Genomic DNA, 25,113 nt, shown 5'->3' on the forward strand with positions numbered 1-25,113 from the left:
AAACTGGGTACATACCACTGAAAGACACATTACATGTTATGCTTTCACTTTACTAAAAGTTATTCCTATAAAGAATAAAGCCCTGGGGTAAGAATTTCAAAAATCAAAATACATTTAACCACTCTAAGAGGTATAATTCAATTTAAATTCACTTTTTGGAGAGATAATATTAAAATACTAGTGTTACAAGGTTAGATATATGGAGCTAATTTGTTCATGGGATGATCTATTTCCAAATGAATAATAATTGGATGGCAAATATGACTTTATTATAATTTCACCACAAATGTTAAGCATTCTTTGTAAAATAAACTACTTTTACCCAATAAATACTTCCCTGCATTTTTCCATGCAAAATAGACTAACCTTGTCCTAAAGTTTGTAGGATGAGGATGTCCATCATATAAAGATAAGTAGTCGTATTCTTCTTCTAGAGCAAATGACTGAAAAACAATTTGTATTCTATTTCGTTCTTCTGCTATTATTACCCACGTACAGTTTGCACCATTTGGATATCCATATGGAAAACCAGGGCTTTCTATAGTGCCATTAAGTCCTTTTAAAGTTCCACCACATGTATAAATAAATCCTGTAAGAAAAGACAAATAAATAGACATAAGTATTACATAAAACAAGAACAATCTAGAATGCATATTATTTTGAAAAAGCCTTTTGTTTTTCCAAGACCCATGTTACAATAATTTTGTAAATGCAATTTAAGAGCTAGGTAAATTATCTATTTTTTAAAAAAAGGTAAAACATCAGTAGCAAAATACTAGAAGATGTGTCATTTATCATATACCTTGTGCTTAGTAATTATAAACCAGTTGATGAAATAAAATCTTCCATACTTCTAATTCATTAGCCATTACATGATCCAACATGCAAACACAATCCTAGGAGTAGTTCCAATCTAATTGGTATCTTCCCTCAAGTAGTTTCCAATATAACTGTGGACACTCATAAACAACCTTTTAAACTTAATGACATTAGTATGCATTTTGGGTCTTAAAAAATTAACTCCAGTTTGTCTTAGTAAATCACGCTAGTTTTTTTTGTGTATGTAAATTTCTACCATACGGCCAAAGTGCCTTAGGAAAATCTGTCCTACTCTGATTCTATCAAAGGGATAAATGGCTCAGACCTAAAACAACAAAACGAACAAAATCTATGTAATTGCTCTTTGAACAGAGCACAATCCTAAACTAACCACATCAGAGTGACTAAGGTTAGGGAGAAAAATTGAATCCTGGACAAATGATGGCAGCCATCTTAAGAAAGTCCCTATTAGTTCTATGGGAGGTTTAAATTATCAAGATCTTATATGGACTCTAGAAAAACAGTACTGATGAACTAGTGCCAGGGCAAGAATAAAGATACAGATGTAGGGAACGGACTTGAGGACACAGTGGGGGATGGGGAAGCTGGGACGAAGTGAGAGAGTAGTATTGACATAGATACACTATATACACTACCAAATGTAAAATGGATGGGTAGTGGGAAGCTGCTGCATAGCACAGGGAGATCAACTCTATGCTTGGTGATAACCTAGAGGGGTGGGATAGTGAGGGTGGCAGGGAGGCTCAAGAGGGAGGGGATATGGGGATATATGTATAAATACAGCTGATTCACTTTGTTGTACAGCAGAAACTAATACAACAGTGTAAAGCAATTATACTCCAATAAAGATCTGAAGGGAAAAAAAAGTTCACTTGCTTACAGTAAAAATATATATATATATTGAGAGCTTGACTCTTGGTGATACCTAGAAAATATAGCATGTTTCTTGAATAATTTTTTATAAATGTGTAATATTCTGTAATCATATTGGGTAATGTAAAACCCTAAGATTTATAAAATGGTCAGAGAAGATGGTCCCCAGCATTTGTCTAGACTAGTCTACATGCAGTTAAATCTTGGATCTAGAGGCAAGCAGCCATGGTTTTGATACCAAAAAATCTTATCAGAAGTCCAGGTTCTTGTTCAACTTGTCCAAAAGAATTTGGGCAAGGAACACAAAATACCAAGTAAAAAATAAACACACACACACACACACACACACACACACACACACACACACTAAGGCTGAGGAGCGAAGAGAACAAAGATACAGTTTATTGAGGCTAAAGCAAAAGTTACATACTCCAGGGAGAAGAATACTGGGCATCCTCACCACTGAGGAGTGCACTACAGGATTGTTGATTCCCCTTTTTATCTTATTTTTAGCCCTTTGACTGAGGTGGGGGGTCTTTTTGATTAGGGGTGGAATATTCATTGAGGGGAGGGTTGAAGTGTTGCCTGAAGGTTGCTTCAGCTTCTGGTCCTGTGCGTTTGTCTCCTGTAGCCACTGTATATGTGTTCTAAGAGCTGTCTTCCCTTGCATCTTCCTTTACTAGTGCAGCTCCATGTATGGAAGGTCCTACAGCGTTATCAGCAACCTGTGCATTTTTATTTGTGTGTGCTCCTCAGCTATCATGTTCAGAATTTCTTGTTCAGATACTACAGAGTTTCTGTTTTAGATGCCATTCCTCCATGCATCATGGCCTTATTAAGTGCAAAACAAGGAGGCAGCTTTGCCTTCTGCCTAATCCTTATACATGAGGAGGCTGTCCTTGAGCCTGGCCCTGTCTTTCCTGCCTCAGTTTCAGAAGTTCTGATGAGAATTATTCACCCAGATTTCATTTCCACATCTGCATGAAGCTTAAGTACCATGAAGCTGTAAGTGAGAGATACCAAGCTAATTTGGGATGAGAGAATGGCATACTACCCAAAGTATCTGTATTAGGAACTGGATGTAGAGATGCAGGAAATTTGGGGCTCCTCTCTCTGATAAGGAATGAGTATATGTAATAAAAGTATGGATATTTTTTAAAAGTGTAAGGAACCATGCACTGAAGATGGGAAGCCAGGGTTGTAGATCATGGCAGATGGAGGCTAATTTGGGATGTTGTCCATTCATTCTCTGCTCTTTTCACAAGAGCACCTTGCTTTTGCTAAGGTAGTCACTTCTCTACCAAACAGCTATATGCTTTGGAGAAGCTGACTTTACTGACTAGTGGTGAGGTGGGTGGCTCAGGACTGGATTAATCAGTATAACCCTATCCTCCTAGCCATATTTACTTCAGTAATACACTCTGATTATCTTTATACATGGCAAAGTCAAGAGCCTGGGTTATTCAGTATGTGATATGTGGCATGGTTCTTGTGATTGTTTTGCCCTTTCAAAAATTTACCAACAAGTTGGATAAGGTAGAAGTTTTTTTAAAAATCAGTATCTGTGTGTATACTGATATTTTTGCTCATGCACCAAAAGTCAAATAGGGCATTTTATGATTTTTGAAAATAAAAAAAAGAGAAAGTTCCCTTTTAAAATTGCTTCTTGCAGCGCAATTACTTTGAAGCCTTAGGTTAATTAGCTATCACCCATTTCTATTAGTTTTCTGCCTGAACAGCTTCCAATTTGAACTTCATAACTAAATGCAAGCATGAATCCCTTCAGCTACAATCTGATCTATGGGCTATTTTATATAGTCTCAAGCCCCACAACCCTGATGGTTTTAGAAAAAGGACATATGTCCTAAAATAACATGCTCAGCTTTGTCCACTAATTCTTCAAGGCCCTGCTGATTCATCCATTTCATTTCCTTTCCTTTTTTCCCTCTAGGCAAATTAGGTATTACACCTATTTTTAAGCTTCTTATCTGTGTTCTTCATTTTATTTTCATTTTTGTTTATATATGTTTGATTAAACATCACAGTATTAATAATAAAGTACATTTTTCCAGCAGAAGGTTTATAATTTTCACACCCAAAAGATCAGAAGTAAATAGAGTTTTTAAAAGAAAAGCAAAAATTTCCTCACTTACTTATGTTTCACAAGGTTAGTCATTGTTATTAGCTTATCTTTCCAGGCCATTTCTAGGCACATGCAGATTTTGTATAGTTCTATTCAGTAGGTATATTTTTTATAAACAGTCAGTTATACTAAGCATATTTTCCTGATCTTTTTGTTTAACTTCATAAAATATCACTGATATTTTTCTGGATCCACACATATATTTCTACTACTTTCCTTTTTTAACGACTACATAGTTAAATGGCATATGGTATATCTGTAGTATAATTTATTTAACATATCTCCTTTTGATGGCTTCATCTTTGTGGTTTCATGGGTGTGAAGAGCAACTTTGGATGTATATACTTGTCTGATATATCCTGCAGATGGAATTCCAGAAATGAGAGTACTAAAATTTAAACTTAGAAACATATAGGCAAACCATCCTCAATAAATTAAAAACTTTTGCTGCCTTCACAATGTTATTAAGTGTTTCAAACCTCCAACCCTGATTTTGGCAACACTAGATTTTTCACAGGGCAAATTTAGCAAGGCAAAAAAAAAAATTTTCTTACTATTTTACTTTTGCATTTCTCTGATTAGTATTGGGATCAAATATTTTGTTATATGCTTTTCATTCATTTATCATTCTTCTTTTGTAAACTGCCTTGTTATATCCTTTACATATTTTTAAATGGATACTTTACCTTTTTGTACTTCTCTTTTAGGATATAATTGCTTAGGTTTCTGGTTATTTGTTAGTAATCCATATTTGCCTTTCATATGCTGTACATTTCTAAATGAAACAACTTTGCTTATTCATTGCTGTCATAAATTCACAACTCCTTACTGCTCTTTATAGTACATGTGAAGCTTCAGCTCCTTTGATGATCTTTCTTCAATATTTGTTCATCTATTCATCACATATGTCATGGCTTAGGAATGAAATGACTAAAAGAACATTATCTTAGCCTGTCTTCATGACAAATTACAACATGAGACAGCAAGGAAATATAGATTATTTTATTATTATAGAATAAGGGCTGTGATCAGGGCAAGCACACTTCTCTGTGAGAACATGTGGAAACAAAACTTAATCTAGATAGTTTTGTATGTGTTTATGGAAAACGGGTCTCAAAAATTGGTATTGCAAATTTCCATAGATTCAGTCTTTGACAGTTTCTGAATGCCTTATGTTATATTTTTCACATATTAACATTTAACGTCCACTTAGTTAATTTATACTTGAAAAACAACTAAAATTTCCATAATTTGGGTCATATTGTGAACAAGAATTTAGTTAACAATATAGATTTTTAGATGTTATTTTTTTCCTTCCATGTCCAGATTTTACCTTTCTTTCAGTACAGAACAATGCAATGACTATTTGTACAGTATTTTTTATGATAGTTTAAAATTTCTTCTGTTTTCTTTTGTGGTAAGTTCCATGCAAGAGTAACATTCACACTTTTGCTTAGTTTTTACTATTTTTTCACATATGTTTATCTGCTGCAATTGGGTTTTTGTGTCTGATTATGTTGACAAGATTGCTTTTTTTTTCCACTGTAAAGCTCACATTTTTTGACACACAACGTGTGTGTGATAAAAACTTGTAAAGAACTCAATAGTAGCAATTACCCTTTTTATTGTGGTAAGCAACACATACTATGAAGTCTATCCTCTCACCAGTTTTGGAGTGTACATTGTTAGATAGCAGATCTCTAGAGCTTTTTCATTTTGCTTGAATGAAATGCTGTATCTATTGAACAACTACTCCTAATTTCGTCATTCTCTAGCACCTGGAATCCACTATCCCTCTTTTTGCTTCTCTGAACTTGAGTACTTTAGATATCTCAAATAAGTAGAATCATGTAGTATCTGCTCTTTTATGATTCTCTTCTGTCACTTAGCCTAATGTCCCCAAGATTCTTCAATGGTATAGCCAATGACAGCGTTTTCTTCTTTTTTAAAGCTGATTTCCATTGTATATACATACTCATTTTCTTTATTCATTCATCCTTCAATGGATATATAGATTGTTTTTACTTCTTGGCTATCATGTACAATGTTGTAATGAACATGAGAGTGCAAGTATTTCCTTGAGATCCTGATTTCAGATCCTTTGCATAAATACCCAGGAGTAGAATTGCTGGATCACATGGTAGTTTTATTTTTTAGTCCCTTGAAAAACTTCCATACTGTTTTCCATAGTGGCTGCACTACTTTACACTCTCACATCAGTGCACAAATGCTCCAGTTTCTCCATATATATATCACAGCATCCCACAGCTGTGAGATCTCATGGTTTGAATTTGCAGTTTTCTGATGTTAGTGATACTCACTATGTTTTATATAGCCATAGGCTGTTAGTTTCTCTTTTTTGCAGAAATGTCTATCCAAGTCCTTTGCCCATTTTTTAATTATTGTTTTTTAGTTACTGAGTTGCATAAGTTCTTTATAAATTTTGGCTATTAACACTATATCAGATATATGGTTTGCAAAATATTTTCTCCCATTCCATAGGTTGTCTTTTCACTCTGTTGTTACCTTGTTTCACGGAAGTTTTTAGTTTGGCATAGTCCCACTTGTCCATTTTTATTTTCATTGCCTGTGCTTTTGGTGTAACATCCAAGAAATCATTGCCAAGACCAGCATCAAGAAGGTTTACCCCTAAGTTTTATTCTGGGAGATTTATAGTCTGGGTCTTATGTTTAAGTATTTAATATATATTGAGTTGATTTTTATGTATAGTATAAATTAAGGATCAAATTTTATTCTTTTACATATGGATATCCTGTTTTCCGAACATCATTTATTGAAGGAACTTCCTTTCCCCATTGTGTGTTCTTGGCACCCTCCATTTTGAAGATCATTTGACCATATATATGTTGGTTTACTTCTGGGTCCTTGATCTGTTCCATTGCTCGATATTTCTGTCTTCATGCTAGTACCATACTGTTTTAATTGCTGTAGTTATGTAATATATTTTAAAATTGGGAAATGTGAGGCCCATAGCTTTGTTTTTCTTTCTCAAGGTTGTTTTAGCTATTTTGATCATTTGTAGTTCCATATGAATTTTGAGATTGTTTTACTGTTTCTATTAAAAAATGCCATTGGAATTTTGATATGGTTTGCATGGAATCTATATATTACTTTGGGTAATATGAAAATTTTAACAATACTAAGTCTTCAAGTTTATGAACACAGGATGTATTTCCATTTTTTGTGTGTTTTTTTTAAAAATTGCTTTCTACAATATTCAGTAACTTTTAGGAAACATGTTTTTGCTTCCTTGGTTAAGTTTATTCCTAAGTATTTTATTCTTTTTGATGCTATTGTAAGTGGTTCGATAATTATTCTCCTTTTTAGATTGTTCACTGTCAGTATATAGAAATACAACCATATTTTACATGTTGATTTAGTATCCTGAAACTTTGCTGTATTTGTTTATTAGTTTCAACCGTTTTGCAAAGCAATCCCTAGGAAAATTTCAACAGGTGTTTTGTTTTTTTACTGAAATTGAGAAGCTAATGATAAAATTCATTTTAAAATATAAAGGACCCAGAATAGCCAAAACAATCTTGAAAGAGAAAACAAAGATGATTCCCATTTATTAATTTAAAACATATTTCAAAGCTATAGTAATCAACATAGTGTGGAACTGGCATAAGGATGGACATGGCACTTAATTCAATAAAATTGAGAGTCCAAAAATAAACTCATAAATATAGAGAAACTTGATTTTGAGGGAGTCAGAAGGGAACTGAGCAGCTTAACTTTTAAAATAAACTTTCAAATTTAAGATACTTTAAATTCACAGGCAGTTGTAAGGAATGACTTTTGTCCATACTCTAATCAGATTATTAGGGATTTTTACGGTTGAAATTTGAGAATTTTTATGTATTATAAATAGTAGTACTTTTCTCCACTCTGTGATTTCCAAATCTTTCTCACATTCTGTAACTCATTGTTTCTTCTTCTTAATAGAGTATTTGACACACTAAAAGTTTTTAATTTTGATGAAGTCCACTTTATTGATTTTTTTCTTTCTTGTATCCTGCTTTGGTATAAAGACTAATAATTTTTTTTGCCTAGCTCTAGATCTTAAATATTCTCTCATATTTGTTTTTCTAAAAGTTTAGTAGTTTTCGGTTTCACATTCAAGTCATGATCCATTTTTAGTTATTTTTTGTGTAATGCATCAGACTTAGGTCAAGGGTTTTTTTGTTTGTTTGTTTTTTGTCTTCAGATGTCCACCTGCCACAGCACGATTTGCTGGTAAGTCTTTTTATTTTTTTCCCTCCAGTGAACTGTTTTTGTACCTTTGTCAAAATTAGCTGGGCATATTTGTGTGTGTGCATCTCTGGACTCTCTGTTCTGTTCCATTGATCTATGTGTCTCTCTCTGTCAGTGCCACATTTTTTATTACACGTTACAAAATAAGCTTTGAAATCAAGCTGATGCCTTCCACTTTATTATTTTTCAAAATTGTTTAGCTATTCTATTTCCTTTGCATTTCCACATGTATTTTAGAATAATTATCTCTACCTACAAAAAATCTTGCTCAGATTAAGTCTACATATCTATTTGTAGAGAATTGATATCTTTACTATGTTCAGATTTTCATTCTGTAAACACAAGATTTATCTCCATTTATTTGAAGCTTCTGTGCTCTCTTTCATCAGTCTTGTTTAGTTTTCCACATAGAAATCCTGGACATGTTTTGTTAGATTCAAATCTAAGTATTTTATTTTTTCTTAATGTAAATGATATTGTAATTTTAATTAAGGTATCCACATGACATTGCTAGTATATAAAATTTACAATTGATATTTAAATGTTTATTTTGTATCTGTGACTGGCTGAACTCACTTATTAAATCTAGGTATCTATTTGTAAATCCATGGGATTTTCTACATAGCTAGTCATGACACGCATAACTAGGACATTTTTATTTCTTTCTTTTTAATCTTTATACCTTTCATATTATTTTCTTTCATTAGGATCAAGTCTTTTTCTTTTTTAATTTCTTAATATGGTGGATTACATCAATTGATTTTTGAAGATAGGACTTCAAAAAGAAAATTGATTCTTTCAATTTTGTAATGAAACCTATTTGGTCATGCCATATAATCATTTTTTATGTATTGTTGAATTCTGTTTGCTAATATTTTGCTGAGTTTTTGCATATATATTCATAAGGAATATTGATCTGTAATTTTCTTTTATGTATTGTGTCTATCTAGTTTTGAAATCATATTAGTGCCAGCTTTATAAAAATTAAGTGGTAAGTGTTCCCTCCTTTTCTATTTCTGGAAGATACTGTATAGAATTTATGTTAAATTTTCTTTAAATATTTTTAGAATTATCCACCAGATCATCTGGGTTAGGAGATTTCCTTTGGGGAGAAGAAATTATGAATATTTTATAATTATGAATTATATTTCATTAATATTATAGGGCTAGGGCTATTCAAATTACTTATTTCATACCGTGTGTGTGTGTGTATGTATGTGTGTGTATGTGTGTGTGTGTGCATGTGTAATGGGTGCATTGTAAGTTGTCAAATAGATGCATACAGAATTGTTCGTAGTATGGTCCTTATTATCCTTTTGATGTCTGTAGGATCTGTGGTGTATCTCCTCTTTTATACCTCATATTGGTAATTTGTGTCTTTTCTCATTTTTTCTTTGTTAGTCTTGCTAGCAGTTTGCCAATTTTTTGGTCTTTTTGAAGAACGAGGTTTTTGTTTCACTGATTTATTTATTGTTTTCTTATTCTTATTCAGTTATTTACTTTTTTCTGCTTGTTTTGAATTTCACTTTTTTTTTTCTTGGTTCTAAAGTAGAAGCTTAGATTATTAATTTGAAACTTTTTCTAATGCATTCATTTGGTACTATAAAATGTCTCTCTTAGTATGCTTTAGCTAGGTCCCACAGATTTTGATATGTTGTATTTTCATTTTCATTCAAATTAACATATTTTAAAATTTCTTTGTGTCTTCTATTTCAACCCATGATTATTACAGAAGTGAGTTGTTTAGTTTTTAAATGTTTGAAGATTTTCTTGTTAACTTTTCTTTATTTCTAGTTTGATTCTATTGTGATCAGAGCACAAAATTTAGATAATTAGAAGTCAAATTTTTAAGATCTTTATTGGAATTTAATTGCTTTACACTATTGTGCCAGTTTTTGCTGTACAACAAAGTGAATCAGCTGTATTTATACATATATCCCCATATCCCCTCCCTCCTGAAACTCCTTCCCACCCTCCCTATCCCAATCACCAATTATCGAGTTGATCTCCCTGTGTTATGCATCAGCTTCCCTCTAGCTATCTATTTTACATTTGGTGGTGTATGTAGGTCAATGCTACTCTCTCACTTCATCCCAGCTTCCCCTTTGCCCTCCACCCAGTGTCCTTAAGTCTGTTCTCTACATCTGCATCTTTATTCTTGTCCTGTCACTGGGTTCATCAGTATCATTTTTTTTTGGTTCCATATATATGATTTAGCATACAGTATTTGTTTTTCCCTTTCTGGCTTACTTCGCTGTGTATGACAGACTCTAGGTTTATCCACCTCACTATAAATAACTCAATTTCATTCTTTTTATGGCTGAGTAATATTCCATTGTATATATGTACCACATCTTCTTTATCCATTCATCTGTTCTTGGGCATTTCAGTTGTTTCCACATCCTGGCTATTGTAAATAGTGTTGCAATGAACATTGTGGTACATATTTCTTTTGGGATTATGGTTTTCTCAGGGTATATGCCCAGTAGTGGGACTGCTGGGTTATACGGTAGTTCCATTTGTAATTTTTTAAGGAACCGCCATACTGTTTTCCATAGTAGTTGTACCAATTTACATTCCCACCAACAGTGTGGGAGGGTTCCCTCTTCTCCACACCCTCTTCAGCATTTATTGTTTTTAGATTTTTTGATGATGGCCTTTCTGACTGGTGTGAGGTGATACCTCATTGTGGTTTTTACTTGCATTTCTCTAATGATTAGTGATGTTGAGTATCTTTTCATGTGTTTGTTAGCCATCTGCATGTCCTCTTTGGAGAAATGTCTATTTAGGTCTTCTGCCCATTTTTGGATGGGGTTATTTGCTTTTTTGATATTGAGCTGCATGTGCTGCTTGTATATTTTGGAGATTAATCCTTTGTCAGTTGCTTTGTTGGCAAATATTTTCTCCCATTTTGAGGGTTGTCTTCTTGTCTTGTTTATGGTTTCTTTTGCTGTGCAAAAACTTTTAAGTTTCATCAGGTCCCATTTGTTTATTTTTGTTTTTATTTCCATTCTTCTAGGAGATGGGTCACAAAGGATCTTGCTTTGATTTATGTCATAAAGTTTTCTGCCTACGTTATCCTCAGAGTTTTATAGGGTCTGGCCTAACTTTTAGCTTTTTAATCCATTTTGAGTTTATTTTTGTGTATGGTGTTAGGAAGAGTTCTAATTTCATTCTTTGACATGTAGCTGTCCAATTTTCCCAGCACCACTTATTGAAGACGCTGTCTTTTCTCCATTGTATATTCTTGCCTCCTTTGTCAAACATAAGCTGCCCATAAGTGTGTGGGTTTATCTTTGGGCTCTCTATTCTGTTCCACAGACCTATATTTCTGTTCTCATGCCAATACCATACTCTCTTGATCACTGTAGCCTTGTAGTATAGTTTGAAGTCAGGGAGCCTGTTTCTTTCTGCTCCATCTTTCCTTCTGAAGATTGTTTTGGCTATTCGGGATCTTTTGCTTTCCATACAAATCATAAAATTTGTTGTTCTAGTTCTATGAAAAATGCCATTGGTAATTTGATAGGGATTGTGTTGAATCTGTAAATTGCTTTGGGTAGGATAGTCATGTTCACAATGTTGATTCTTCCAATTCAAAAACATGGTATGTCCCTCCATCTGTTTGTATCATCTTTGATTTCTTTCATCAGTGTCCTACAGTTTTCTACATACAGGTCTTTTGCCTCTTTAGGGAGGTTTATTCCTAGGTATTTTATTCTTTTTGTTGCTATGGTAAATGGGATTGTTTCCTTAATTTCTCTTTCTCCTTTTTCATTGTTAGTGTATAGGAATGCAAGAGATTTCTGTGCATTAATCATATCCTGCTACTTTACTAAATTCATTGATTAGTGCTAGCAGTTTTCTGGTAGCTTCTTTAGGGTTTTCTATGTATAACATCATGTCATCTGCAAAGAGTGACAATTTTACTTCTTCTTTTCCAATTTGGATTCCTTTTATTTCTTTTTCTTCTCTGATCACTGTGGCTAAAACTTCCAAAACTATGTTGAATAATAGTGGTGAGAGTGAGCACCCTTGTCTTGTTTCTATTCTTAGAGGGAATGCATTCAGTTTCTCACCATTTAGAATGATGTTGGCTGTTGGTTTCTCATATATGGCTTTTATTATGTTAGGTAACTTTCTTCTATGCCCACTTTCTGGAAAGCTTTTATCATAAATGGATGTTGAATTTTGTCAAAAGCTTTTTCTGCATCTATTGAGATGATCATATGGTTTTTATCCTTCAATTTGTTGATATGATGTATCACATTGATTGATTTGTATATATTGAAGATTCTTTGCATTTCAGGAGTGAAATTTAAGTTTATTGCCCAGTATATGGTCTACCTTAATATATGCTCCATGGATACTTGCAAAGAATGTGTGTTCTGATGTGAATACTGTTCTGTAACTGTTAACTACATCTTGCTGGTTGATGGTGTGGTTCTTTTACATCCTTGCTGACTTTCACCTGTAGACAAGGTGTCCTTTTATTCTGACTGGTTGCAAAATATCTTTTGTTCTTCAGTTTTCAGTTTAATTATGGTATAAATAGCATGCCTTTCTTTGGGCCTATCCAGTTTGAAATTTACTCAGCCTTTTGAATCTTTTTTTATTCCTCTTGTCAAATTTGGGAAGTTTCAGTCATTATTTCCTTAAGTACTTCCTTAGCCCTATTCTCTCTTCTTTCATGACTCCAATGACATGAATGTTAGATTCTTCTTTTTTGTCCCATAGGTCCTTGATGCTCTCTTCATTAAAAAAATTTTTTAAGTCTAATTTCTCTATGTTGTTCAGATTAGGTAATATCTTTTCTCTTTTCAGTAACTTCATTCTTTCCTCTGTTCCCTCCGTTCTGCTGTTGAGCCCATCTATTAAGCTTTTCATTTCATTTATTGTGCTTTTGGTGTCTAATATTTTAATTGGATTTTTCTTTCTATGTTCAGTTTCTTTTCTGAGACTCTTGATTTCTCTTCTGACATTTAAATGTTTTTACTTGTTTCAAGTGTGTTTTCATTGTTTGTTGAAGGATTTTTATTATCATGACTGCTTTAAAATCTCTGTCATATAATTCTAAATTCTCTATCATCTGGTGTTGACATTCACTAATTACTTTTTTCATTCAATTTGAGATCTTATTGCCTTTTGGTATGATGAATGATTTTTTTATTGCAGCCTAGGTAGCTTCATATTATATTAGGAAATTCTGTATCTCATTTAAATATTTTGTTTAAATGGCTTTTTCTGAGACAGACCCAGCCAAGAAAGTAGTAGGGGGACCACCTTATTACTGTCAGATGGAAAGAAAAGTTTGTAGTCCCTAATTGGCCTCTATTAACAAGCAAGGAAGTAACATTGATATAACTGGGTGTTGGTGACATCTTGACTCTACATTAAACCTCTCATTATAGCAGCCTAAAAGGAAAAAGGAACATCCTGTTACTGTGAAATGGGTGTGGAATTCTAGGGCCCTCATAATGTTTACACTGACATCATGGTAGGAGAGGGTGTTTTAATAAATATCCCGCTCACCTTTCAGACATTACCACAGCGGGGTGTAAGGGTAACTTATTGTAGCCTGGTAAGCATAAAATTATAGGCTCCTTGGGCTTCCTTGGTAGCACAGTGGTTAATAATCTGGCTGCCAATGCAGGGATCACGGGTCCAGAAGATCCCACATGCTGCAGAGCAACTACGCCCCTGTACCACAATTACTGAGCCTGTGCTCCACAGCCCATGGGCCACAACTAATGAACCCATGTGCTGCAACTACTGAAGCCTGTGCACCTAGAGCCTGTGCTCCACAACAAGAGAAGCCATTGCATTGAGAAGCCCAGGAACTGCAATGAAGAGTAGCCCCCGCTTACCTTAACTAGAGAAAGCGTACGTGCAGTAATGAAGAATCAACACAGCCAATAAATAAAAATAAAATAAATTAATTAATTTTAAATAAAATAATTTGGAGCTCTTAAAAAATTCTTTTAAAAAAAAAGTATAGTCTCCTCACTTACTCTTTGCTGGTGTAAGTAGGGATGGGAGCCATATATTCATCTGTGGCATTGGATGGTGTAGAGCACTTATTGACTAAGTTTTCTTTTCTTTTTTCTTTTATGTTACTCTTTTCCTGGTCCTTTGATCAAGCGAAGGACTTTTATCAGTGCTTTTTTTGAAACCCCAGAGAACTGGCAAAATGTTGTTCCTCAGGTGCCAAGTTCCCTAGCTAGTCTGCCTTCTTCTTTCCACTTTCAGTGTTTGCTTTATATATAATGTTCAGGGTTTTTAGTTGTGCTTAGCAGAAAAAAAAATGGAGAAAGATACATTTGCTCCATTTTCTTGGAAGAGGAAGTCAAGAAATTGATTCTTAATAAGGGTGACAGAATTTAAAGAGGAAAATAATATTTGTTCAGTAAATGAGCTGAGACAATTGGAGACTCACATACAAAAGAATGAAATTGGATACCATAAGTCATGCCATCCACAAAAATTAACTCAAAATCGTTCATATAACTACACAGAATAGGCAAAGTTATAAAGCCCTTAAAAATTATATAGAAATATGTTTAATGATCTTGGGTTAGGCAATGATTTCTTACATAAGACACTGAAAGCATAACTGACAAAAGAAAAAAGATAAATTGGATTTCATCAAAATTAGAAACTTTTGGTTATAAATGATAATGTCAAGAAAGTAAAGGATACAACACATAGAATGATAGAATATACTTGCAAATCACATATGTGATAAGGCACTTGTATTCAGAATATATAAAGAACTCACAGTAACAATAAAAAGACAACAAAATGGAAGAATAAGCAAAGCATTGTAATGTTTTTCTCTTAAATAGATGTACAAATAACCAATAAGTATATGAAAAGATACTCAAAATCATGTCATTAGGAAAATGCAAGCCAAAAATCACATTGAAATATTACTATATATCTACTAGGATATCTACAATTTTTGAAAAAGATGGGCAGAATTAAAAACCTCATACGTTGTAGTGGAAATGTAAAATAGTGCAGCCATTTTGGAAAGTACTTTGGCAATTCCTCAATATTCTCTACTCAATACAGAGAGTACAATATGGCCCAGAAATTCCATTCCTGGGTGTACAGAAGAAATTCAAATGTATCTACACAACACATGTATACAAATGTTCATGGCAGAGTTATTTATGATAGCCAAAAAGTGGCAATAAGCCAAATATCCACTAACTGATGAATATATAAATAAAATATGGTATATCCATACAATAGAATATTATTTAGCAATAAAAAGGAATGGAGTACTGATGCATGTGACAACATGGATGAACCTCAAGAATATTATGCTAGGTGAAAATAGCTAGTAATAAAATAACATTCAGTAGTTCCATTCACATGTCCAAAATAGGCAAATCTGTACTGGCACAAAATGATTTGTGGTTGCTTAGGGCTAGATGGGGATAAGTGGTGGGTAAGTGGAGTGTGACTGCTCATAGGTATAGCATTTCTCTTTGGAGTATTGATGGTGTTTTTAAATTAGATGGTAGTAATGTTTACACAATCCTGAATATAGTAAAAACTACCGAATTGTACACTTTATATAAGTGAACTTTAGGGTATGTAAATTATATTTCAATAACACTAAATTAAATATACAAATTAAAATGTCTTCTATGGGTTACAGTGTTTAAGTGTTGTTCAGGTTTTATTACATTAAAGCATTCTTTTTTTGTTCACTTTCAACTGCAAAAAATATTCAGAGGTGCTGATTTTCTCTAAACCTTCTTTTCAGAAAAATTACTGGGTGATCAGTTATTAAAATTATTCTGTTATTCAATATATATAAATCTTTTAAAAATGTTAACATTTGGATTTGTATTTTTTCGTGGTTTATGATTGGAAACTGATCTACCTTGGTTGCATGTAATTTATGGATGATTTGTTACTGGTGAACCAAATGTGTATTTTTATCCTGTTTTAAAACATCTAACAGATGAAAAGGAAGATACTTTCAAGTGAACTAAAATTTTTATAGTGACAGTGAAAATGGGAGAAAGAATAAATTAAACAATGCGTCACTAATCACGACTGCTCCAAACATTACACATTCTTCCAAAATCTTATTCTTAGCCCCATCAATTTCAGCCTATAATTTTTTTATTTCATTATTTGTAGAAAACTTTTTGGTCATAACTAAAATTTCTTCTCCCATACCACAAAAATTTTTCTGTGTCATGGTCCTTTCATATAGCTCTTCCTCTGATATTGAAGGAGGAAATTTCTTCTTTTTAATTTATACCTATATGTTCATTATTTGTAGAATTTTCTTTTAGACAACAATTACTACTTAAGGCAACATCATATAAAATGCAAAAACAATTTCCATAATACACAGTATTCAATGATTGTTAATTAAGTTAATTGAAAATCCTATCAGAAATTTTGCAGGTAGTGGGTCACCTGAGTATTTTATTCTATCCTTATTCAATTAGAGAAATGACCTGTGGTGAAATATACTTGCAATATTCCTTGAATTCATGTTCTATGTGTCATTATGTAACCTGAAATATTTTTGCTATCAAGGTACTTTTTAAAAAATCAGGGAAGGAATTGGCTGTATGTCAGGCATTGTTCGGATCTCCTTTCATACAAGCTTAATGCATGGTAATTGTTATAGTTTTTATTTCTTTCTTTCTGACAAAATTTTTAGTAGAGTTATTTGAAGTCATTGCCTCCAATCTTTCACTTCTCATTCACGAGTGTCCCATTTCAATTTAGCTCTTACCTTTACACACAGACGTTGACACTGTTGACCACTGACATTGTTGACATTCTGAAACTTCTGGAATGTATGTAGTGTTCTTTCCATAATTCTTTGGTTAATCTATGATTTTCACAGCCTCCTACTTATTTAGTCACATATGCCATCTATGACTAGGATGGCATCATACTTGTGTTCTCAAACTGTCTCACCTGGACTCCTTGTGTCAACATGCACTTCTATGGTGGCTGTTGGGATGCCAAAACCCCATTCAGGAGTAAAGGACAATACTATTCTCACAGGTATGTGGAGTGCAGCTGAAAGATTCCTTTCAGCTGTCAGGACTCTTTGGAGATTGCCTTTGCTAAGGAAATTGCCTAGTTGAAGGTCTCACCTTCTTCCAGAGCAGCCCACATCCAGTGACTAATAAATTCGAGAATACAAAGGCCTGCATCATACATTCCACATCAGAACACTCTAAAGTGGTATTACTACTTCAGAGATTTCTGTAGGATCAGCAGAGCCCTTTACTGTAACTAAGTAACTAAATTCCCATCTACCCAACCCTGTTGCCTGCCGTAGACATTGAGCCAAAGAATGATCCTTAATAATCATCCATCTCCATTACAGACTCTGCTTTCTGGGGAACACAACCTGTGCCATTTTCCTCTTCTTCAGCCACTTCTGTGCCTAATCCTTTCTATACATTTTCACCAAAGCCATCCTCCTAAAACTGAGCTAACCATATGGAAAAATCCAAATAATGTCGTTGGCATGTAATTTAAGCTGTGATTTTAGCGTTATCACTCAAAACATACCCTATAAGTGTCATTGAAATTTGTGCCTTGCCCACGTAATTTGCTCTTCTTTTTTTGGAATAAGCTTTACATTACCTTTCCTCCATTTCTTTTTTACATACTGTTTTCTTTAAGTGAAACTTATTCCCTTCATTTCTGCTTAGACAAAATTTCAGGTCCTTCAATATCAAGCTCAAACCACTACAAACAGTGGTGATGCCTCATGACATTTTTTCTGATTTTTCCTAAATTATATGATTATAACTTTATTTTTCCATATGTACTTTATTTTCTTTTTGGGGGGAAGGGTGTATATAATATATGACATATCTTGGATATGGATTGAGTGGTATAAAGAAATGTCTGGTTTCTAGATAAAGCTAGGGAGAACAACAGATGTAACAAAAATCATCAGAAATGTATTTAGCGATAAAATATACTTTTATATATTTTAAAGTGTATGATCATCAGCCATTGATACAGTGTTTTGATTTAGGTCATGTCTATGTAATATTATTGCATTAGAGATAAGGAAGTTTGAAATGATCATTGAAAAATCTTTAAAATTTTCACCTGGATTCATTTTTTAAGAAATCGCTATTTTTATTATATATTCTCAAAATATGAATTTATTAATTGAGACTTTCTGGTCTACATATGTCTCTTTAAAATTTAAAATGTAATTCATTGTTTCATTGAAAATACCAGTTTTTCAATGAGCCACAGCTTCTGAAGCCAGGCGTCCTTATTTCACAATGTAACATAACTTTTGTGCAAATTATGAACCTTAAGTCTCAGCTTCCTTATCTATTAAATGGGATAATAAGAGTATCTGTTTTAAAGAGTAAACATTTTAATAACTGCAGATCTCTTTGAACAGTATTTTAAGCATAGTGACTATTAACAATGCTAGTTCCTCTTTCTCCTTTTCTTCTTTCTCTTCTTTACTACTACTGTAATTATTATTTTAGGCCATGAAGCTCCATTACATAATTTAACTATTCCACTATCTTTGAATTAAAACATACGAATTTAAATAAACACACTAGAAAATTCTATTACCAATTTGTCAGAGAATTAAAAATGCCTCCTGCCCAAATGTATCTAATATGTTAGCAGATGAATGCCTGTGAAATATAATTCCATAGCTCTAGTTCAGGTTATCAATAAAAACACATTAAATTATCTCATTCTTTTCAGAGTAAGAGGACAATTTTGATATCAGAACATCACACAAATGTTAATGCTGAAGTGCTTGCCTTTCTTAAGGGAAAAAATGTAACCTGATGTTGGCACATACATTTCTCGAGTAGATTTGTAGAGAATATGTCATCTTTATTTATTGGGTGAATGCATGCCATTTGGGTCAAATTTTTAAATTGTGCTTAAATCTTTATTACGCTTGCTAATATTATTTTCCTGTATTTTAAATCTGCTACCAACTGTTGAAAATCTCTGTGATGTGCGTTTGTCAGTTCTGTTTTAGTTTTTGTTCCATATATTTGGACAGTAAATTATTAGGTAAATATAATTAAAATTGTCATATGGTCCTGGTGAATTTACTTCTCTACCATTATGAAATGATCTTTAGATCCATCAATGTTCACTACATAAAGTCTACTTTATCTGACATTAGTATAGATATATCAGTTACTTATGTTAGTGTCTATACTTATAATTATTATAATATTATAGTCAGTGGATTTCTTATAAGCAGTGTTTAGTTTTTTGTTTTTGTTTTTGTTTTTTTAGCTTATGTGACAGTCTTTACTTTTGGAGTATTTAATCTATTTAAACTTACTATATATTTATTTGTTTTCTGTTTGTTTTGCCTGACATTTGTTTTTTTACTTCCTCCTTTTGTTTTCTTTTATGTTAATCGAGTGGGCCTTTTAATTGTATTTTTTCTCTCTATTCACTTGCTAGTTGAATATTCTGTTAGTGTTAACCCTAGAGAGTAAAATGTGTATTTTGGATTATTAGGGTCCATTAGAAATTAGTACTTATCACTTCTGAACAAATCAAGGATATTGGAGAATTATAACTCACCCCCATCCTCTGTTGTTTGTATTATTGTTTTTTGTGGACTTTAGTTATACATATAACTTAAACACCCTAAAAACACTATTAATATCTTAATTACTCAACATTCACTTAGATTTACCTACATATTTGCTTGTTTCATCATTTCAGCCCTTTCATCTAGGTTTATTTTTCTTCTATCTGAAAATTTTTTTTCTGTATCTACTGTAATTTAGTTCTAGCAACATATACTTTTTTATTAGATTTTTAAGGTATTATCTATTTCTCATGATTGTTTTTGATGAAAGGGTTGCCCAATACAAGTTAACTCAATCAGAGCCAAAAGTAGAACTTGCACTATGCTGCTTTATCTTTATTCTTTATCACTTATACTTCTTCATTTTCTGTCACACCAACCAGTCTCTCAACATTGTTTAAACAACAACCTCTTCATTCTAAAAATATATGTCTGAACTGTATTACAAAAATCAACTAAGATAATTATTCAGGCAAAAACAATTTATGGTGTATTCAGTAGTTCAATGCAATATCATTCACTGAGCATGGGCTAGGTACCAAACACTGTACTGCATATTAGGTTTTACAAAAACTTTATAACAGTGTTTCAAGTCTTAATCTGAAAAACCTAATTGTAAAAACAGACATAAACACACAATTTGTAGATATATATGGTGAGTACTATGAGTCCTAGAAAAGCTATCTAAAATATAGAGTCTTGGGAAAATAAAGAAATATTCAAATTTGAGTTGATTCTTTCATGGTTAAACTTTTTGATGTTTTATTTTTACTCTAGTTTTGCTAGTATCAGGTAAAATATATCTTCTAGGTTTAAGGTAAAATATGAGATTGTCCAAGGCATATTTTCTAAAGTGTATCACTCATACTGCTCCACTGACATGTTGAAGACTGCCCTTACATTTCAAACTTTGTTACTCAGACCATTCTGCATATCCAAAATATTCATTCTTTGCTTCTTGACGGTAAGAAAGAAATATGTAATTTTGCCTTCCTGAGTTCATTTGACTCTTTTATACTGTAGCATCCGTGTGTTGACTTGTCCATGTAGTTGGGGATTACCTAGGATATTCACCATTTACCATAATAATAGAATCGCCAGACTTGAGGAGTAACCAAAACATTTCTAGTGGCATTTGAAAGTTTCTAAAGTAAAAAATCAGGAAGAAAAATGGGATAAATTAATCAGTATTGAAGAACAGTTAGGGACAGATATGCCTCTTTTAAATAGAAATAAGCAAGAGAGAAATGCCTTTCAATCTGGCAAATGAGATTATTTTAGACAAATAATATCAGATTACATGTAGACAGTAGCCTGTAATGTCAAAGAGAGGAAATCAATGCTCTCCTGTTGCTTCCTAACTTCAATACATGATTCTCTAATGTATTTTCAAAATCATAGAATTACTACTGTAAATGAATATTCCATTTGAAAATTATGAAAGTTGAGTTATTTCCACAGCATCACCTGTAGATTTATAAATAGTTCATCAGGACATTATTGCAAATTTAAGTTCAAGAAAAAAATTCAATAAAATTGAAATATAAATGACTTTTAACTTAGTCTGATTAATACAAAAACATTGAAGGACAAGGATAACATTTAATCATCAAGTATTGTAGTCAAATAAGATGTCATGTTAAAATATATTAGTATTTCAATTTTAAACTTTCAGAAATTGTGGGTTTTATCAGACACTGACCACAGATTTCACATTCTACCTCTAATGATATATATATTATACCCTTTTCTTTTGGACTAAAAAAGCATTTTTTAAAAATAATTCATTAATATGATGCTTTTCATCATATTTTTCTGTTACTAATACCTTAATTTTCTTCTGACCTTTAGTAGCCATTAAAATGGATATTAATTATAACTAATCATACCCCATGAACCATATGTGCTCTAAATTTAATGCCTTTTAGCATAATTCTAATGCCTTTGAATAATCCAAAGACTTCATAAAGCCCCATTCTGTCCAGACTGTTTCATAGTTCTTCTGAAGAGATTGTAATTTGGTTTTAGTTTGTGTTATTCCTTTCCTCTTTAAATAAAATGTCATCTACTTTTACATCAATCATCTCACATCAATCACCTCATTAACTTAATTGCCTTTTCTACTCAGTAGCTTGCACTGTTAAGAAAGTAAACTTTGGATTTACATAGAACTGGCCTTAATCACTTAACAGCTTTCCTGGGAAATTTAATTAGTATTTCTGAGACTCAGTTTCTTGGCCTGTAAATTAAGAACAATAATAACGTTTATCTTACAAAATTCTTGTGAAGATTAGCAAAACATGTATAGCTTCCAGAAAATTGGAAAAAGTGACTATCATTTAATCTTCTAAAAATTATACCAGTTATGACTGTCTGGCTTTGAATCTGCCTTTTACAACATCTTTAAACTTATTCAAGCTCTAGAATATTTGTAAAATTTATAGAAATATCAGTTTATATTGCTCTAAATAATATTGAGCCATTTTTATATGTATATAATGTTATAATTCAAGGTAATAAACTGGATTTTCATATAATTTTCACATAATTTTCACAGTACCCTAATGATTACATAAATATGTGAGTAAAGGTGTTTTCCATTATAAATTTAAAATTGTTTATTGTGGTAAATTCAGAAGTGTCTGTTTGCTGTTTATTCCTTTCCCCCACTCAAATGTCTCTACTTCTTTCCCTGTACCACTTGAGAGGCTGCCCATAGATGGCATCAACAGCCCTTGCCCTCTGGCCAACCTGCTTCAATTTGAGTTTGGCCAATGTGAGACACAGCAGTAGATAAAAGTTTAAGAGAAGAGAGAGGTCATTGTAATCATTGCCCTTACACATTCCATACAGGGTACTGGCCGTGGCTGCCAAACTCTTCTTCCTTTCTTGGAAGAGGCTCTGTTTGCACAACAGTAAACTCACTATATTCCCTTCATACCTCCAGCCCTAGAGCTCTCCCGACCAACTGTCTTCTGGGATCAGTTTCCCAACAGTTGTACAGAGAACTGGAATTTGCATAAAGTGCTGTGACCCCACTGAGTCAAGGTGGAAGATATCAGAGTTCATGGCAACCAGAACAGCTTGAGTTTGTGGAATGGAGCATGGAGAAAATAGAGTTGTGCAGAGAGGGGTGCCCAGAAGTCCATATGTATATTCACTATAAATTGAAAGCTCAGGACAATGCACAGAGCAAGACCATCCAAGAATTGTCACATAGCAGCTGCTGTGTCGTCTACTGCTGGAACAGAGAATGTAGATGTTGAGCAGCATCAGGGAAGGTATTATCAGCAGATCATTAGAATGCTCATCTTCCTAGCATGGCAAGATCTAATTAACCTATTGTTACTATCCAACTGAGACACTAGGAGCCTTGAGGGTATGAACCCAAAGTATAGTGTAATAGAAACTCTAGAACTACCCAAATAAAACCTAAAGTTAAACTTTAACAAGATCCACAGGGACCCAAACCTTGGAGACTGAGTTCTGACAAGTTATAAGGCTTGGAAAACACTTTGAGGTTTCCATAGATCCCAAATTATAAAAAGTATAAATTACAAAATCAAAATTACCCAAGTTCAAGTGATAAGAAAATAATTCACTTCCCTTCTAAATCAAGAATAAGCAGTCTTTGGAGGAAGATAACATAATCCAGTCTCTAAAACATATTATTCCCAAAGTTTAACAATCAAAATTTACTGTTTATTCATTTGTTTAATTGTTCATAACTATAAAGAAAAACAGTCATGTAATACTCATCTTCTAAAATTTCCAATGCCTATTGCTTTGCAAAGTATACAAATACAAATCAATAAATATTTATTAAGCTTTTAAAAAATAATATCCAGTAATGGATTTTATAGCTATCTTAAGAGTCAGAAAATAAACAGAAATATAAATAAATTAGTCTAATTAACATATCTCAATTTTTCCACACATATTACAGCAATTTTATATTGGAAAGGTATCAAAGTAGCACACTCCTCATATCCTTTGTAGTTCTATAGATTTGTTTTTTCAAGAAGTTCAAAGTCTATGCACTTGAAAAAACAGAATTGAAGATGTAAGTTTGAGTCCATGTTTGTTTTAAAGTAAAATAAAATGAAAGTCTATTTCTGACTGTAATATTTTCCCACATAAACTCTGGTTTCCTAATTTTTATTTTATTCATATGAATTTACATGTGATATTTACATTATATTTAACTACCATTTGCACATCAGACTGACAAAAAGCGCAGCAAGTATCGTGAAATAAATACAAGAAAATTTAGCATTGGAAGATGTGGTTTCATACTCCAACAATTGGTGTTGTATATCCATGAACAAATCAAATTGTCTAAGTTCTCTCATTTCTAAAATAAAAGATAAAATTTTAACATCAATCACATAAAATTAGCTTTGTAATGAGCAAGACAATAGAAATTAAAATAACTTTACTAACTTTTGTTACTTTCTAGCAGAATAATAGTAATTAATTTTGCATAGCACTTTATAGTTGATAAAATTTTTATTATTTTGTCTTTGGATTGATCAATGACTTTCACTCACTCTTGCTGTGGATAAATATTATACAAGTTTGGTATGTCATTTATCTTCCTTGGACCATACTTTCATAATGAAAACTATGTAAAATGATTTTATAACAATTAAAAGTAATGTATATATAGTGTGCATCATAGATGCAAGGCATAATACTTACTTAAGGCAACATAACATTATTCATATGGTTATTCACAAGTATTGATAAATATCAAAACAAGAGATAAGTCAGTAAATCCAACCTATTTTAACATTACATTCAAGACAGAAACTATGAATGGTAAAACAATAATGGCTTTCTATGTAAACCTGAATAAAGATCTTTTGGAATTTCTTCTAAAATATAATCTTTTATGCTGACTAAAATAACTATAATGCAAATTCTAAAACCACTATATTACATATACTTTGGAAGTTTTGAACATCAAAATTCCCCTTAATAAATATATGCAAAATGTAATATACTTAATATGACAATGTATACTAAACATTATATTTGATGTGTAGGCTTGCTAGTAAATTCCAAAAGTTAAATAAGAAAAGATTTGGGATGCTTACCCCAGTAAAGAAGATTCTTTAGAAGTCTTACAGAATATAAACCCACTATAGTACAGCCAATTTGGATTATTCAAAATAAATCTTTCACTTACTGTTTACTTCTTGCACTTTTATAAAGAAGAGAAATAGCTAGTCTTGAGATTTGCTTCTATTTATTTTAAGCAATTCTCATATAATAACTCATTTAATCCTCTCAACAGCCCTATGCAGTTGCCCTGAAGTTATCTCAATTTTCAGTTGAGGAAACAGACACAGAAAAAAAAAAGTAATTAAGAGTAATTCCT

At 32.5% G+C, this 25,113-nt stretch overlaps 1 protein-coding gene across 2 annotated transcripts in view; it reads right to left on the reverse strand.

Annotated features, from left to right (window-relative positions):
• The window catches only part of CSMD3 (CUB and Sushi multiple domains 3), a 1,219,369-nt gene that overhangs the window by 1,084,051 nt on the left and 110,205 nt on the right, over positions 1 to 25,113 (reverse strand). For both annotated transcript variants that reach the window (XM_057736100.1, XM_057736099.1), the window contains exon 2: positions 367 to 589. In XM_057736100.1, the coding sequence (XP_057592083.1) occupies positions 367 to 589 (223 nt within the window). The remainder of the gene's footprint in view (positions 1 to 366; positions 590 to 25,113) is intronic.

This window comes from Hippopotamus amphibius, chromosome 5 (assembly GCF_030028045.1).
Source record: "Hippopotamus amphibius kiboko isolate mHipAmp2 chromosome 5, mHipAmp2.hap2, whole genome shotgun sequence".
Classification (NCBI taxonomy): Eukaryota; Metazoa; Chordata; class Mammalia; order Artiodactyla; family Hippopotamidae; genus Hippopotamus; species Hippopotamus amphibius.